This window comes from Apus apus, chromosome 1 (assembly GCF_020740795.1).
Source record: "Apus apus isolate bApuApu2 chromosome 1, bApuApu2.pri.cur, whole genome shotgun sequence".
Classification (NCBI taxonomy): Eukaryota; Metazoa; Chordata; class Aves; order Apodiformes; family Apodidae; genus Apus; species Apus apus.
Window position 1 is genome coordinate 95,787,033 of NC_067282.1, and position 15,235 is coordinate 95,802,267.

At 41.6% G+C, this 15,235-nt stretch overlaps 1 protein-coding gene across 1 annotated transcript in view; it reads right to left on the reverse strand.

The window, feature by feature from the left end:
- Window positions 1-583: 583 nt before the first annotated feature.
- RUNX1 (RUNX family transcription factor 1) overlaps window positions 584-15,235 on the reverse strand; it is an 81,714-nt gene continuing 67,062 nt past the window's right edge. The window contains exons 5-6 of the mRNA XM_051644070.1: window positions 9,295-9,456; window positions 584-5,762 (exon numbers count right to left, since the gene is read on the reverse strand). Coding sequence (XP_051500030.1) covers window positions 5,269-5,762; window positions 9,295-9,456 — 656 coding nt within the window. The 3' untranslated portion in view covers window positions 584-5,268. The remainder of the gene's footprint in view (window positions 5,763-9,294; window positions 9,457-15,235) is intronic.

Below are 15,235 nucleotides of genomic sequence, written 5' to 3' on the forward strand. Positions count from 1 at the left end.
TTCAGTCCTATTTTGATAGTCTTATTGGACAGCAGGCCTTCTGCCAGGTCACTCCATAGCAGGAAAATGCCATTTTGTGTTAGAAAAAAATCGGTAAAAGGTATGGAAATACATTTTTTGTGATGTGGTGATATACGCTCAATATCCTTTTTCTGATGGTTACTGTTTCTCTGAGTTGTTTTCTCGCTGATGAAAGAACGCACCAGGCCAGCATGCATACTTGTCAAACATTTTATTTGTCATTCACACTAATTATGATATTGAATTTACAGAGGAAACTGTGGTACAAAGAAAGAAAGAAAGGAAAGAAAGGAAAGAAAGAAAGTCTTCATTAGAACTAACGCAGCAGTCCAGCTGCTCTGCGTGCGAGTTGTAATGAATTCTCCCGTGGTGCTGGACACAGCCATCCCTATGTACAGCAAGAGTCTACTCTGATGTGGTATCTAGAGACTTCCTGTAGTGGGGGAAAAATCTACTCTGTTCTCTTTTCCTATCTGGTTCCAAATAACAGCAGACCCCCCTCCTCTCCCGTGTTGTGTGTGTTTATACCCCCCCCCTCTCCCCCACCAAAGAAAATCCCCTGCAATCAAAAACAACAACAAAAAAAACCACCCCAAACTTCCAGAACCTGGTAGTTTCCCCTTCTGGGAATGTTCAGCATGACAGTATCAAGGGAAAATGTGACCGTTGCACGATGCTGCAGCATCTGTTTTGTAAACATAGCCAGTAAATGCTGGCCTAATACTCTCTGATGCCATCCTGATAGGAGTGAGTCTCCTACTGTGTCCTCCCCTCAGACCTACCATTACAGCCACCTCAGACTGAAAGCTGAGTTTGTGTTTTAAAGGAAGATGTAGCTGTCAAACCCAGAATACCACGAGTAACCCTTAGATTTTTGCACATTCGTTTCCCTGCTACCACAAAAAAGTGAAGAGTGTTGAATAGAGACCATGCTATAACTGTTTACAAAAGTGAATAAAATGTAGTTAATCTTGAAGCCTAAAATAACTAATTTGGAAAGAAATAAGTCTCACTACAGTATTTAAGCAAACACAAAGGTAAGTTCATTAAAAACACAGAAAAATGAAAAAAATGCGGAGTAATTACAAGCACTAAATATTTTGCTATGAAGCTTTTCAAAACTATTTACATACATAAATACAAGTAACTTTGTTGATGCAACCCTTTTAGGACAAGGAGAAAAATGCCAGGTGATCAGTACTGACCAAGCAAGGTTAACAACAACAAAAAAAAGAAAATGCAATGATGCAGAAAAATAAGCGTTTTGCTCAAATAGAAAAAAATTATCTACTTCTCCTGAATCTTCAAACACACCAATGGAAAAGGTCACTCAGAAAGCAGTAATGAATGTTTCAAGAGTGCAGGCAATTCGGGACACTGATAAAGACTCTGGGCCATTAGGAGGAAAGGGCTTTTCTCCTTTCCTGCAGATAATTTGGCGCAATTCTAAAAAATGAAATCCTTCATAGTAGGGATGCACTCTGCATCTGCCTCCCTCTTGAACTAAAGCTCCCGTACATCACCCTGGAAGTATGCAGGAACTCCTGAAGTGAGCAAAAATGTTTGAGGGCAAAGTAATAGGCCTTAGAGCAAATGAGAGCTGGGTCCTCTATTTATTTTGAAGTTGTCTGATATGGCTGCATCTGGACAATGAGTTGTGTCTTGTGAAAGGAACACACAAGCTGATAGTGAGGACTGCCATTAGCTCTGTTTTGATAGGTGAAGGTATCTAGGGCACTCTGCTGACAGTTACATGCAAACAGAAGCACAATAGTTCTTTTTTTCCATTCAGCTGCCAGGATGATAAAACTATATAAATATATATATAATATATATATATAAATATATACTTATAAACTATAATTTGGAGATGTGTGAATGGGGGAAATATTTTATCCAAATGTCCTCTTTCTGCTACTAAGTGCTCTTAAGATATGACATGAGGGCATTTTTGCAACCTTGATGATCTTTGCTGTCCCTAGTGACACAGGGTTTGGCTACAAAAATATAGATTTGAGTAAACTGTGGCTTCTCATAAGCACTTGTGTGAATATGCTGAAACCCACAGTCATTAAACAGACTAATTGCAAAGGATAATGAACTTAGCTTTTCCTGTGTAAATAGGGTGCTACTTTATTCTGTGCTTGATGTACACAGAGTGGTTAGACTGAGAAGTTTGGTTGCTGGCAACTCTCACATGTGAGCTGCTGGGAAATCCCTGGGGTTTGCTACGTGTCTTTAAAGACAGAGGTTAAGTGTGGTGACCAGTTCTGCAATTTCTTATCCTGTTCACACCTGGGAGAGTAAAATTAAACTTCACCTTTAGGACAAGCGTAAAGAAAGTAGCTTTGTAATAAAACTTCAATGTTAGGTCTAATCTCCAGGCTAAGAGATGCCAATTCACTGTTCTTGTATATCCCTGCTCTTGTAGTTTCAAAAGTGTGTAGTACACACTACAGTCTAAAAGGGGAAAAGGGCTTTAGCAAAAAGCAGTCTGTGGCAACAGACAGCCTGGGAGTGTGCTGGCCGCTCTGCCACTGGCATGGCAGCCCTGCCCTTGGCAGGCTCCTCTGAGGTCCTCTCCTCCCTCACTTCTGGGTTGATGCTCACAGTACTATGCACTTGGGTGGTCCAGTCACAAGGCAGATGTGAGAGCTGCAGTACATGATGATTTTAATTGCGCAGCAACAGAGAATGTGCAAGATGGATTCTGCAACAGAGCTACTGTTCAGTGATGAAGGACTTTTTTTTTCTTTAGGCTACTGAAGAGGTGAAAGTCCAACTATGTAAATGTCACAACAGCTTGAGTCTCTGTATTTCTGTATTCAGCAAGGTCTCCATACTGCCAAAATACATTTTGAACTGTTCTGATATAATTTTTATGTTTTCAGCCTTTTTTTCTCGAAGCAAACTCTAGGAAATGATAAGGAATATTATGCTAAATGAAAAGCACAAGGCTATGCATGTATTTTAGCAAAAACATTTTTGACTTTTGCTGAGATCTCTTGAAACACTCCCTATTTTCTGCATAAAAATGACCTTATTGACAATGTAAATTCTTCAGTTTGTTACTTTTCAATACCAAAGTGCTACTGCATCTGACTTAAACAAAAAAGCAAAATCATATTAAAAAAAAGAAAACTTGAAAAACAAATGGTTTTAAATAAGTCCAGCTGTTTTGCTGCCTGCAGCCAAGGATCTTTTTAATTTGAATCCTTTTAATTTTTTTAAAACATCAAACACTGATCTGAAGTCCTGCTTTCAAATACTCTCTGAGTTGACCTGCAATTGTTTCACTCATTTAAGAGGTACATTAAATAATAATCAGCTAATTTGGAAAGCATACGTGTCAACATCAGCAGTTTGTAATTAATGAGTAGTACAACGACTGCATTCAGACCAAACCCTCAAATAAAATAGTGCCATAAACTTTACAGTGACATCTGATATGTTTGTGCTGTAACGATGGGCAACGATGACAACTGTATTAACATGCTGTTAGTATAAGCCTTGCGGATTTGCTACAGGACATAATATTGTGTGTACATTTTAAACACCCTTCCTCTTCCCTCAGAAGATGGTGACAGAGGAACCGTTTAGGCCCCTTCTTTGCTGGACTGCTTTCCAGATGAGCTTGACAACCCTGTTCGGCTCGATTTATTTTGTGATGCATGAGGTGATCTATTTTCCAGCACACTGAAATGTGGCTTTTGTACTGCACAGTAATCTTGGCTCCACTGAGCTGGGAGCAAATGTCACACCAATTCCACTGGAGCCAGGACTTCACCCTTGCCATGCTAACCATGTGTTGGCTTTCACTGTTGAAAGACTAGGAGTCCTCCATCAGAACTATTAGGAAGCCCATGCAAGTTCAGAAGCAGAATGAGGCCATATGGGGTATATTCAGTTAGGGAATATTGAGTCTGCTGTATGAAATATGTACATCCTGATTACTGATCCTGAGGGTCACCACTGGTGATGAAGGAAAAGTGAGGAAAGAGTAGGGAAGTGACTCCTATGGGTGGGAAGGCACAGAAATTCATAGGGATTTTGGTGCCTAAATAATTTCAGTGGGAGTTGGGCACATAGATGCCTTTGAGGATCTGAGCTTAGTTAGCTGAGTAAAGTGAGAGTGAGATAATTGTAAACAGTATTTCCAGGTAATTAGGAGGTCATTTACCCATCGTTATTCCAGCCTTTTTCAATGTGATAAATTTGACTTTGGCTGCTACAGAAAAGGCAATTGCTGATCTTTTTTAATATAGGCATATTTAAATAATAATAGTATCAACAAATAAGAAAAGTCTAAATATCAAGCATAAATATCATTGAACTCATCAAAGTAGTACAGTAGTTGAAAATGACCCAAGGCTGTAGCCGTTGTATTAAAAAAAAGTCCAAGAGAAAAAAGTTAAATTAACTCATTGAAAAAGGGGCTGATTCTTTCAGTTGACAAAGCAAGAAAGAAGCAAGCATGATTAAAACAAAAAATAAAAGTAAAATCTTTTTTTTTTGCAATTTATAAGGTGCCAAGAGAAAACAAATCAGATGCAAAGCAGGATGAGCTGCATCCTAAAAAAAAACAACAACCCAAAAGCAACAAACCCAAAACAAAACAAAAAAAACCCCAGCACTAAAAAAAAAAGTCCATATTCTTTGGAATATACAACATGGTTAAAAAAAAAAGAAAGAAAGAAACAAAGAAAGAAAGAATGAAGTTCAACATATAAAACCTCTCATTCACAGCATTGCTAAAACAGAAGCATTCACAGTTTCCCTCTGGGAATCTTCCTATACTTCCTTATAGTTAATATGTCCGTAAGATGCAGTAAACTCACTAAGATTTATTTATATTTTTTTTAGGTTTTAAGACTTAAAAATAGAAGTGAACTCAAACTCTCTTTAGGGCTGTGGAAACCTTCAGGCCCAGGCACGTTAGAAGGCCACAGGCCTGGAAACAGACTTGGGCACTTTTCTAGCCACTCTTGCTAGCTCCAGACCACCAACTCAGGCGTCCTCCTTTCCAGCCCCCCGCGAGGGACGCTTTGCTGGTGTGACGCCGCTTCGCCAGGGGCTGGCTAGTACAGGCCACTGCTCCTGGGAGTGCTGGCTTCTGGAGGGTTTCCTTCTCTAAGTGATGTATGAACATGGCAGGGCCCATAAGCAAGACAGGTGTTTATGGGATACCTACGGGCACCGGGAAATGGAAAGCACATTAGTCCTGGCCCATAACTACTTAAAATGTATTCAGTATGGTCTCCACACTGCTTCCTCTAGCCTCGCGGTGGTGGCCATGTTAGTTGGGGAGTTGCTGTGGCTCCCTTCTGCCTCAACCACATCGCTTTGGTTGGGGAGGTTGGGGTTGAGGAGCGTCGATCCCGTGGAGGCGTTGGTGCAGGGGGGGTGGATGCGTGGGGGGGACCGGTCTCCCCCGGAAATCATGGAGAACTGATAGGAGCCGGCAGAGGTTCCATAGTAGAGGTGGTAGGAGGGCGAGCTGGTCTGAAACGGGCTGCCTTGGGCCTGCGACGAGCCAGGGTAGGGAGGTGGGAGGTAAGTGTGGTATCTTGTGGCCGTGGACATGGCAGACATACCAATTCCTATCCCTGAACTGACGGGTGTTGTTGTGTAGGTGAATGCTCCCGGGTAGTGCATCCGAGGGTCGGAGATGGAGGGGAGCGCAGAGAAGGAGCGGTCGAGTCCTACCCGGGGATCACTGAACGCAGTCAAGTCAGAAGCACCTGTTGGTGGGAAAGGGAGACAGAAAACTGTTGAACTGGCAGAACAGAGGTTCATCTGTTCGAGGCGATAACCAACATTCAAACTTTCATTTATGGTTCACTGAAGTGGTGCTGATACTGCCAGAACAGAACTATCCCTCACGTGTTCTCCAATGCAGTCACTGTAGTGCTTGTGGATGTCGATGTTTTGGGTTAATTTCAGTAAAACAGCAACTAAAGAGGAGTGTTGAGCTCTCGCCCTGTTTTGTATGTGTATGTGTTTGCTTTTAGAGACCTTACAGCACATGGAATTATTCCAGAGTGCCCTTGTCCTCAGTGGGCGGGGAACAGGGACACAGATCTCAAGCTCCTTGCCCAGCATCACTTGACTCACCAGGGACACTAATGGGGCCTAAATATAAATGGTCTGGCTTCTGCATAGTCTCTCCTTGCACCCAGTGTTATTTGCAGTCTCAAATGAGAAGCTCCGTGGTGCAGAGATTGTCCTTTGGGTACACGAATGTGCACAGGTGAGATTTCCACGCACAGGCTCAGACTAGCTGTCAGCACTTAGAAGCATGCTTCCCCATGGGCTTTCAACTCTACCAATGTTAAGGTCCTCACATCTGGGTCTTCATATAATGTCTACATAAGTGTTACTAACTTCTGAAAACCCTGGCTCTAATGAGTGAGTAAAAGAGGACAATAGCACTGCCTTTTTCAAGCTGAATTATATATTTTGGGGTTGGCCTTTTTTCTTCCTTTAATGTGGGCTAGAAGCCTTTCTCATCCTGCTAAGTGAAATGTTTTATAGGACAGTCAAATTCTGCTCTGCTTTGTCTGACATCAGTGGAAGTATGCCTGGTCCCATTGTCTCCTTCCCTAGTGTGCAAGGATTAAACAAGTGGAGGAGATAATGGCTTCTTTAGGAAGGATCTTCATCATGACTCAGATTAATGGAAGGTGTCAGTCCCTAGAGTTGGCAGCTATGCATGATTAAAATAACAACAATAACAATTAAGAAAAAATCTTTCCAGAAGACAGCTTCTTCTGTCAGACAAGGCGTGGAGTCTGCAGAAGAGGAGCCATACGCTGAAGGAAATACTCATGAGAAGCAGCAGAGAGAAAACAAAGCTCTTGGCTCTGGCCAGATTTGAAGCTAGAGCAGACACACTCCAGCGCCAAGTTCTGAAAGCTCGTCAACGACACAGCCAGCACACTTTGATGAATTTCTACAAATTTCTTAGAAAAGCTCTGACGCATGCTGTATGCTTCCTTTTTGAGTTTGCCTTCCATTTTCTTCTGGAAGACTAATGTGATCCCTGAACACATTTTCTTCCCCCTATACTGCAGCACCTTTGCATTTAACGAAGCAAGGTAACACTGTGGCATGGAATGGCAGGAGCTTCAGAGTAGCTAAGGTTGAAAGTGCCATTTGAAAACCTGCCAGATATTAAATGGTAGTTCCACACCTCATTCCTGAGAAAGAAATCAAAATTCTTGAAACTGCCTGGACACATCACTTAACAGATGAAGGTTTCTTCTGCCCAGTCTGGCAAAAAGCAGAATAATGAGACTTAATGTCAAGGTGTTTCAAGTCTGTCCCATGAATTGGCTTTTACTTTTGAGGCACTGTGTCTTCAGATGGTAGGGTCTAAAAACAACCCTCAAATTTGCTCTTTGTTGTGACACGGATAAATTTCTTAGATAAACAGCAAGTGTGTGTGACAGTAATGGGACTGATGAGAAAATATTGTGAAAGATTTTTTTCGGGGAATACTGAATGACATTTGATATGGAGGTAACATTTTGGAAGCATTATAAAAAACACTTAAGATGTCTAGATATGAGACCCCAAGTATAGAATTAAGACAGAAAAGAAAGAATGCTGACATGTGTACCAAGATCTTCTAGGTTCCTTCACAAGCCTTGGAGAAACTATGCCTGCTCACTTTGACCATGGGCACAGAACAGACCAACAAGCCCTAATGCTGGTGCTCTCCCTCCGGGCTCACCGTGTACCACAAAAGAAACGCAGTGTGACATGACTCCATGCATACAAAGCTATCTTTTTTTGGACTGTGCGCTCCTGGGAGCAGCCACCACAGAAGCCTTTGGTGCTCATGCCACACACAGTACAATAAGAGCCCTGGTACACAAACAATTATGACATTTGGGCACTGTGGCAAAGCAGAAAACATTTGAATGCAACCTCAGTTGCCACACTGGTAAAGGTGAAATGTGATTAACATCTCCGTTCAGTCTCATCCACTTTTCCACAAGTACAAGTAAATCACGCACCAGGCAACCCCGTTTGAAAATCCAAATAGCTGATAAATACTGATTCCAAACAATTATCTCAAGAAAAATTCCTTCTCTAAAAAGTTTGATGAAATATTTGTTTTATTTGAAATTTTCTGGTTGCTGTGAAGATCTTTTTTTCGACCTTCTCTGTTTTCTGTTTCTGCATTTTGCCAGTGGAAAGGAGTACAAAGGGAGGGAAACACAGAGGAGATAGTAAAAAGGGGTCTTTTAATCTTAAAAAAAGAGTGTGTCAATGAAGAATGAGAATTTTTATAGACTTTTTAAAGCAACAAATTTCCTTCGTTTTGTGTGGGGTTTTTTATTGTTTGGTTTTTTTCCTTCTGAAAGGTCTCCTGAATTTTCAGCTATCTCTAAGGTGTAATCAGCACCTAGACTTAAATAATTTGCTTTTGGCGGGCATTTTCCCTATGACTCTTCCAAAGCAGGCTCTATACGACAACAATAGGACAGGCTGGAGCACATTCAAGTGATTCTCTCTGATCTTAGAAGAAACCCTGAGTATTCAAATGAGAGCAATATGTGCAGCCAAAGAAGATATTTTTGAAATAGCCGTGTGCAAATTTGAATTATATGGCTCTCATTCATTTTAAGAAAATTCCTGCTATTGAACACACACATATTGGTTCAATATGTGTGGGTTAGAGTCAGCAGATGGTCAGTTGAGTATGGTGGAAACCAGGGGGATAGCTTTCACTTCCATGCTGTATTTTTATGTTGGCTTGTAAAGCTCTGCAGTACAATTTAACAAAGATGTAACCAGACAATCCAGTGCAACACTTAAAATGTCAAACTCCACTGTCCTGCAGCTGGTGTGTCCACCCACAACCTTCCCTGCTCTGGCCTGAATTTAGGGCAAGGGAAGGAAACAGAACTGAAATATCTGTGGCATTCATTTCTTGGCAGATACGATAGCTCTTCTGCACTCCATACTATTTTTATAGTCCCATACATCTTCAAAGTGCTCCTTTCTCGTCTTTTTATTTTTATTTTTAAATTTTTGACAATGATATGTTGGGTCCCAAACCGTATTTCTTTACCCTTTGCACAAATCCCAGCAAAGAGCTGGAGAAGGCTCTCCTGCAGAAGGCACGTGATGGGGCTTCACTGCAACTGGGGAAAAGCTGTGGCAGCACCCTAGGAGATTGCAACTGGTTTGCATTGGAGTCAGCCTTGAGGCTTTGGTGAGGCTCGGGGTGCAAGAGGGGGCCACTAACTTTTAGGTACTTACTTGACAGCCGGCTTGAAAGCTCTGCAGTGAGGGATGTCATGCCGCTAGCCCTGCCGGGTGATATTGGCGTGGCGGGGTGCACGGAGGGGGTGGCAATGGAGCCCAGGTACTGGTAGGACTGGTCGTAGGACCATGGTGGAGATGGCTGTACTTGCCTTGTGTCTGCAATGAAAAAGAGACCTATAGGCTGTTTTGAATGACAAAACTTTGCAATCAAATAGGTGAACCAATCCACATAGTGGAAATAAAAACTTAAATGCCAAGATAATTACATTTCAGTTCCATAATTCCCTCTGTCAAGACACCTTCAGATGAATTGCTTTCTAAAATATTATTTGTGTGTCTGTGAGTTTTGAGGGGTTGATTATTTTCTTGGGAACCTTTTTGATACTTCACATGGACGGTGGTCAGGGAAGAGTGGTCAGGGAAAAGCATATTAAGCTTTCCAAGACTATTCATTGCTAACATGCATTAGTATTTTGGGGTACATGTTAGCAGCCCTTTTAGCCAAAAAGGTATGTCTTGAATGGCACTAAGGAGACAAAAATACTGAACTGTGAGTGCTTCTGTGTAACCATGTAAGTAGAAAGAGAAAAGCAAGATGAAAATGTGTGTGTGTGTGTGAGACAGACAGAGATGGAGAGTGAAACTAGTGTCCTCCAGAAGGCAGACTCTGAAGAGGATGAATAGGACTGGGGACTTTGATTTCCTCAATTTGTTGAAAACCTGGTCTTAATAAAATGAACAGGTATTCTGTACATCTATTTTGTATATGCTGAAATACAGAAATACAATTCAGAGTGATGGGTGCATCTACTGGCAGTGGCTGAATGTCAGAAACAGAAAGCTTTACACAAACTCCATGGCACTGCTAAGCTGAAAATGCAGACACACTATGAGTACAGGCTTTCTGCAGAAACTGCTGCTTCTTGGAAGCAAAATCTCAAAATGCACAGATGAGTAAAACACTTACACAGAAAAGCACTGACATTACTTTTTAGCCCCACACCTATTTTGGGTGACACCTGAAATCAGAGAGGCATGGCAGGGAGTTTGTCCAAACCAGTTGCACCAATGCAGAAACAACTCTTATCTGCTTATTTCATCTTTGCATATGAAGACGGCATTTTTTCAGTATACAGAAATGCCTTATTTTTTTATAAAGCAAAGTGAAAAAGATTCCTCCCCCCTTTACCTACCCAGGATTTTTTTTTTTTTTTACTATTTTTAGTACTATCTTTTCTATTTTCTTCAGTTCTAAGAACATTCTCCTGCAGCTTCATATAGTGAATTGCCTTTTTGAAAAAAGCATATGTTGAATGAACAGCATTCAGATAAAACTGATATCAGCATGGAAGTGAAATTTCCCAAGTCTGAGATAAGAACTTTGATCTTGCATCAGTAAGGCCATCTGGAAATTATTGTTTTCTTGTGCTTTATGGAGATGAGTTTTAGATTTTGTTTGTTTCATCTGTTTAGAAGGAAAGATTTATACGGATCTCCAAACTTTTAAAAAATAACTAGTGAAGTGACTTGCAGATTAAGCTAAAGCCTTCAAAAGATTTTTCTGCTAAGTAACATATTCAAATTCAGATATTATTAATTCTAGGTTTTTTCATTTAACTCATGCTTTTTTAAAAGCAACATCCTATTGGATTAAATGGACTTCAGTAGCAACAAACAAAAACACATAGGCACAAAGGCTGTGTTCTGAGTTAGAACATCATCTCCTAGTTAATGTATGGTCAGTGTTTATTAAAGATGACAAGGAGACAGATGAGGGAATTTAGTCTCCAGGCATAGCATTAGGATAAATACCACAAAGGATCAGCAGAGCAAGTGTTGTAATGGTAGAAGACTGTGTGTTTCAGTTCTAAATGGGGTTAATAAAATAATTACTCCCATATTTCAGCATGCAATCCCATTGATTTCAGTTCAGCAATGTGACCAAGCACTAGAATCATGATACATGCATTGGAGGGATCCCAGCACAGGGGTGGAAATTTCCTCAGCTGGTCCTGTCTGTGGAGCTCCAGATGTGCTCTGCCAAGGCTGGCACCACAGGGGGGCTGGCACCACAGAGGGAAGGCTCTGTCACCTCTCTCTTGCTGGAAATGTTTTATCACCTGCTATCAGGTGCTCTGTCACAGAATCAATCATAGAATCACAAAATCACAGAATCACGGAATCACAGAATGTTAGGGGTTGGAAGGGACCTCTGGAGGTCATCAAGTCCAACACCCCTGCTAGAGCAGAACCACCTAGGGAAGGTCACACAGAAACACATCCAGATAGGTCTTGAAAGTCTCCAGAGAAGGAGACTCCACAACCTCTCTGGGCAACATGTTCCAGTGCTCTGTACCCCTCACAGTAAACAAGTTTTTCCTCATGTTGAGGTGGAACTTTCAGTGTTCTAGTTTGCATCCATTGCCCCTTGTCCTTTCACAGGGCACCACTGAAAAGAGGTTGGCCCTTCTTGACACCCACCCTTCAGATATTCATATACATTAATAAGATCCCCTCTCAGTCTCCCCTAAACACCCCAGGTCTCTCAGGCTTTCTTCGTAGGACAGGTGTTCCAGTCCCTTAATTATCCTTGTAGCCCTCCATTGGAGTATCTCAAGTAAATCCTTGACCCTCTGGAACTGGGAAGCCCAGAACTGGGAAAAATACTCCAGATGTGGTCTCACCAGGGCAGAGTAGAGGGGGAGGAGAACCTCCCTTGATCTGCTGGACACACTCTTCTTAATGCATCCCAGGATACTATTGGCTCTCTTGGCCACAAGGGCACATTGCTGTCCCATGGATAACTTGTTGTCCACCAGAACCCCAAAGTCCTTCTCCACGGAGCTGCTTTCTAGGAGGTCAGCTTCTAATCTGTACTGGTGCATGTTGCTATTCCTTCCCAGGTGCAGGACTCTACACTTACTCTTGTTGAACCTCATTAGGTTCCTCTTTGCCCAAGTCTCCAGGCTGCCCAAATCTTGCTGAATGGCATCACAGCCTCCTGGAGAACCAGCCAATCCTCCCAGCTTCGTATCATCAGAAAACTTGCTGAGAAGACACTCTGTCCCCTCATCCAGGTCATTGATGAAGATGTTGAACAGGACTGGACCCAGCACTGATCCCTGGGGAACTCCACTAGTTACAGGTCTCCAGCTGCACTCTGCATCATTGATCACCACCCTCTGGGCTCTATTGTGTAGCCAGTTCTTAATCCACCTCACCATCCACTCTTCTACCCCACACTTCCTGAGCTTGCTCACAAGGATGTTATGGGAGACAGTGTCAAAAGCCTTGCTAAGGTCAAGATAGACTACATCCACTTCTCTCCCTGCATTCAGTCACACCATCACAGAAGGCTATCAGGTTAGTCAAACATGATTTCCCCTTGGTAAATCCATGGGGCTACTCCTGCTAACCTTCCTTTCTTCCAGAGATTACATCCAGAATGAGCTGCTTCATAAGTTTTCCAGGGATGGAGGTGCAGCTGACTTCTCTGTAGTTTCCTGGATCATCCTTCTTGCCCTTTTTGAAGACTGGAGTGACACTGGCTTTCCTTCAGTCCTCAGGCACCTTTCCTGTTTTCCGTGAGCTTTCAAAAATTATGGAGAGTGGTAGGGCAACAACAGCAGCCAGCTCTCAACACTTGTGGTTCGGGGCCCATGGATTTGTGTGTATTAGTTTATCCAATTGATCTCTAACCCAATCCTCATTGTCCTTAGCACTGCAGAGAAGAGGGTAAAAGTCTGTCTTTGTAGTGATCTGGGTAGGTGTGAAGGGGGTGCTTTGACCCATGCTTGGTTTTCAGCCTGAAAGGAGAGAACTTACTGTTTTCTCCTGTTACAAACTGTCATTGTGTGGTGGGGCATTTCTGTCTGCTACTTTTCTCCTGTTTCTTACACTGTTGGCTCCTCAGGACAAGAGACACGGTTCTGTCCTCTACCTTGCCCAGCACACATGGGATCCCAGTTCATAAAACAGCCCCACTAAACACAGACAAGACTAAAGTGAAATTTTCTTTCTTTCTTTCTTTCTTTCTTTCTTTCTTTCTTTCTTTCTTTCTTTCTTTCTTTCTTTCTTTCTTTCTTTCTTTCTTTCTTTCTTTCTTTCTTTCTTTCTTTCTTTCTTTCTTTCTTTCTTTCTTTCTTTCTTTCTTTCTTTCTTTCTTTCTTTCTTTCTTTCTTTCTTTCTTTCTTTCTTTCTTTCTTTCTTTCTTTCTTTCTTTCTTTCTTTCTTTCTTTCTTTCTTTCTTTCTTTCTTTCTTTCTTTCTTTCTTTCTTTCTTTCTTTCTTTCTTTCTTTCTTTCTTTCTTTCTTTCTTTCTTTCTTTCTTTCTTCTTTCTTTCTTTCTTTCTTTCTTTCTTTCTTTCTTTCTTTCTTTCTTTCTTTCTTTCTTTCTTTCTTTCTTTCTTTCTTTCTTACCTGCCTCATCCATTTGCTGTTATTACTGACCTCTGGGATACTTGAAACAGTGACAGACAGCCGGAGAGACCCCCATTATTATTCTCCTCATACCATTAAGTCTCTCTTAAGTGAAAGTTCAAGCTACCAATCAATTTCCTGTCTTGGCACCTGTATTCCCAGTCTCTGTATTTGGCTCTTAAAGACTGGGTTTTTGACATCAGTCTGGTTAACAAGTCTCAATCTATTCAGTGATGTTAATGTAGTGCATTATATTATATACATATATCAAAGCAGGCTATGCTGACTAACCCCAGGCATCACCTTAACAGTTTTTTAATAACAAGTGGAGAAAAGTATCACTGTAATAGCCTTTTTATATCAGCATTTCAATATCAAGAGGCAGATTCAGCTCCCAGTAAAGGCCAGGTTTGCATTTCCAGCAGCTTCAGAAGGATCTGGGTTATGGCCCTCAAACGGCATTTTATTTTTGTCATATCTGCTTTTCTTCAGCTTTCAGGTTACCCAAAATTAAACTGGAACAGGTTCAAATTTGCCACAGAACGAAGCTACTAAAAAACGGCAACAAGCTCTTACCAAATCCATCTCTTTTCTGCTTTCAAAATCAAGAGGTGTACCTCAAAGAAGTTAGCAGCTTGGTGTGGGGAAGTGAATGTGTGGGTTTGTGTGGCTGAAGTTTATTTGGTGAAAATATTCTGCAAATAAATGGGAGTTGCTTCCCAACTCGGGATATCTTTGAAGAGATTTGCAGGGAGAGCTACTTCAACAAAGGGAAATAACAGGGCATTGAGCCCACACAGTTTTAAAGCCAAATAGGATTCCAAAATCATTTAAAAGCAGATCAAAATAGCACAAAACCAAGGAAGCTGCTCCAGTTGTTGATCTGTGCCCAGTCCTCCCAGTATTTCTCCCATTAGCAAGTACTTTCCATTTCTGCTTTTTATGGTGTGAGAAAATGTATTTAAAACATGAAAACAGTTAGTAATTGCAATAAAACACTCCAGGGCGAGACTTATGGTGCAATAATTCACACCTTGCCATGTAGTCACGAGCTCTCGGCCTCTAGCCTCATGCCTAACAAGCTATTAAGCAGAAAGTGTTGAACCATCTTTCATGCCTCGTCATGTTTTATTGCCACGGAAAGGTTGTGTTCGGCTTGTTTTAAAAAGTTGTAATTAAGCTGTACAAATGTTGCATAATGTTTAATAGTTTAATGGAACAAGCTTTGCTTAGAGATTTGGCAAAAAAAAAAAAAAAAAAAAAAAAAAGCAAAAAAAAAAAAGCTGGTCTCCCCCCTTTTGTGATGCTCCCTCGTGGAGCTGTTGGGTCAAGTCCAGAGAAGGGCCACGAAGATGATTCAAAGGCTGGAGCAGCTCTGCTATGAAGACAGGCTGAGTGAGTTGGAGTTGTTCAGCCTGGGGAGGAGAAGGCTCCAGGGAGTACCTGAAGGGGCTACAGGAAAGCTGGGGAGGGGCTTTTTACAAGGGCTTGTATTGAGAGTGGTGGTGATGGTCATA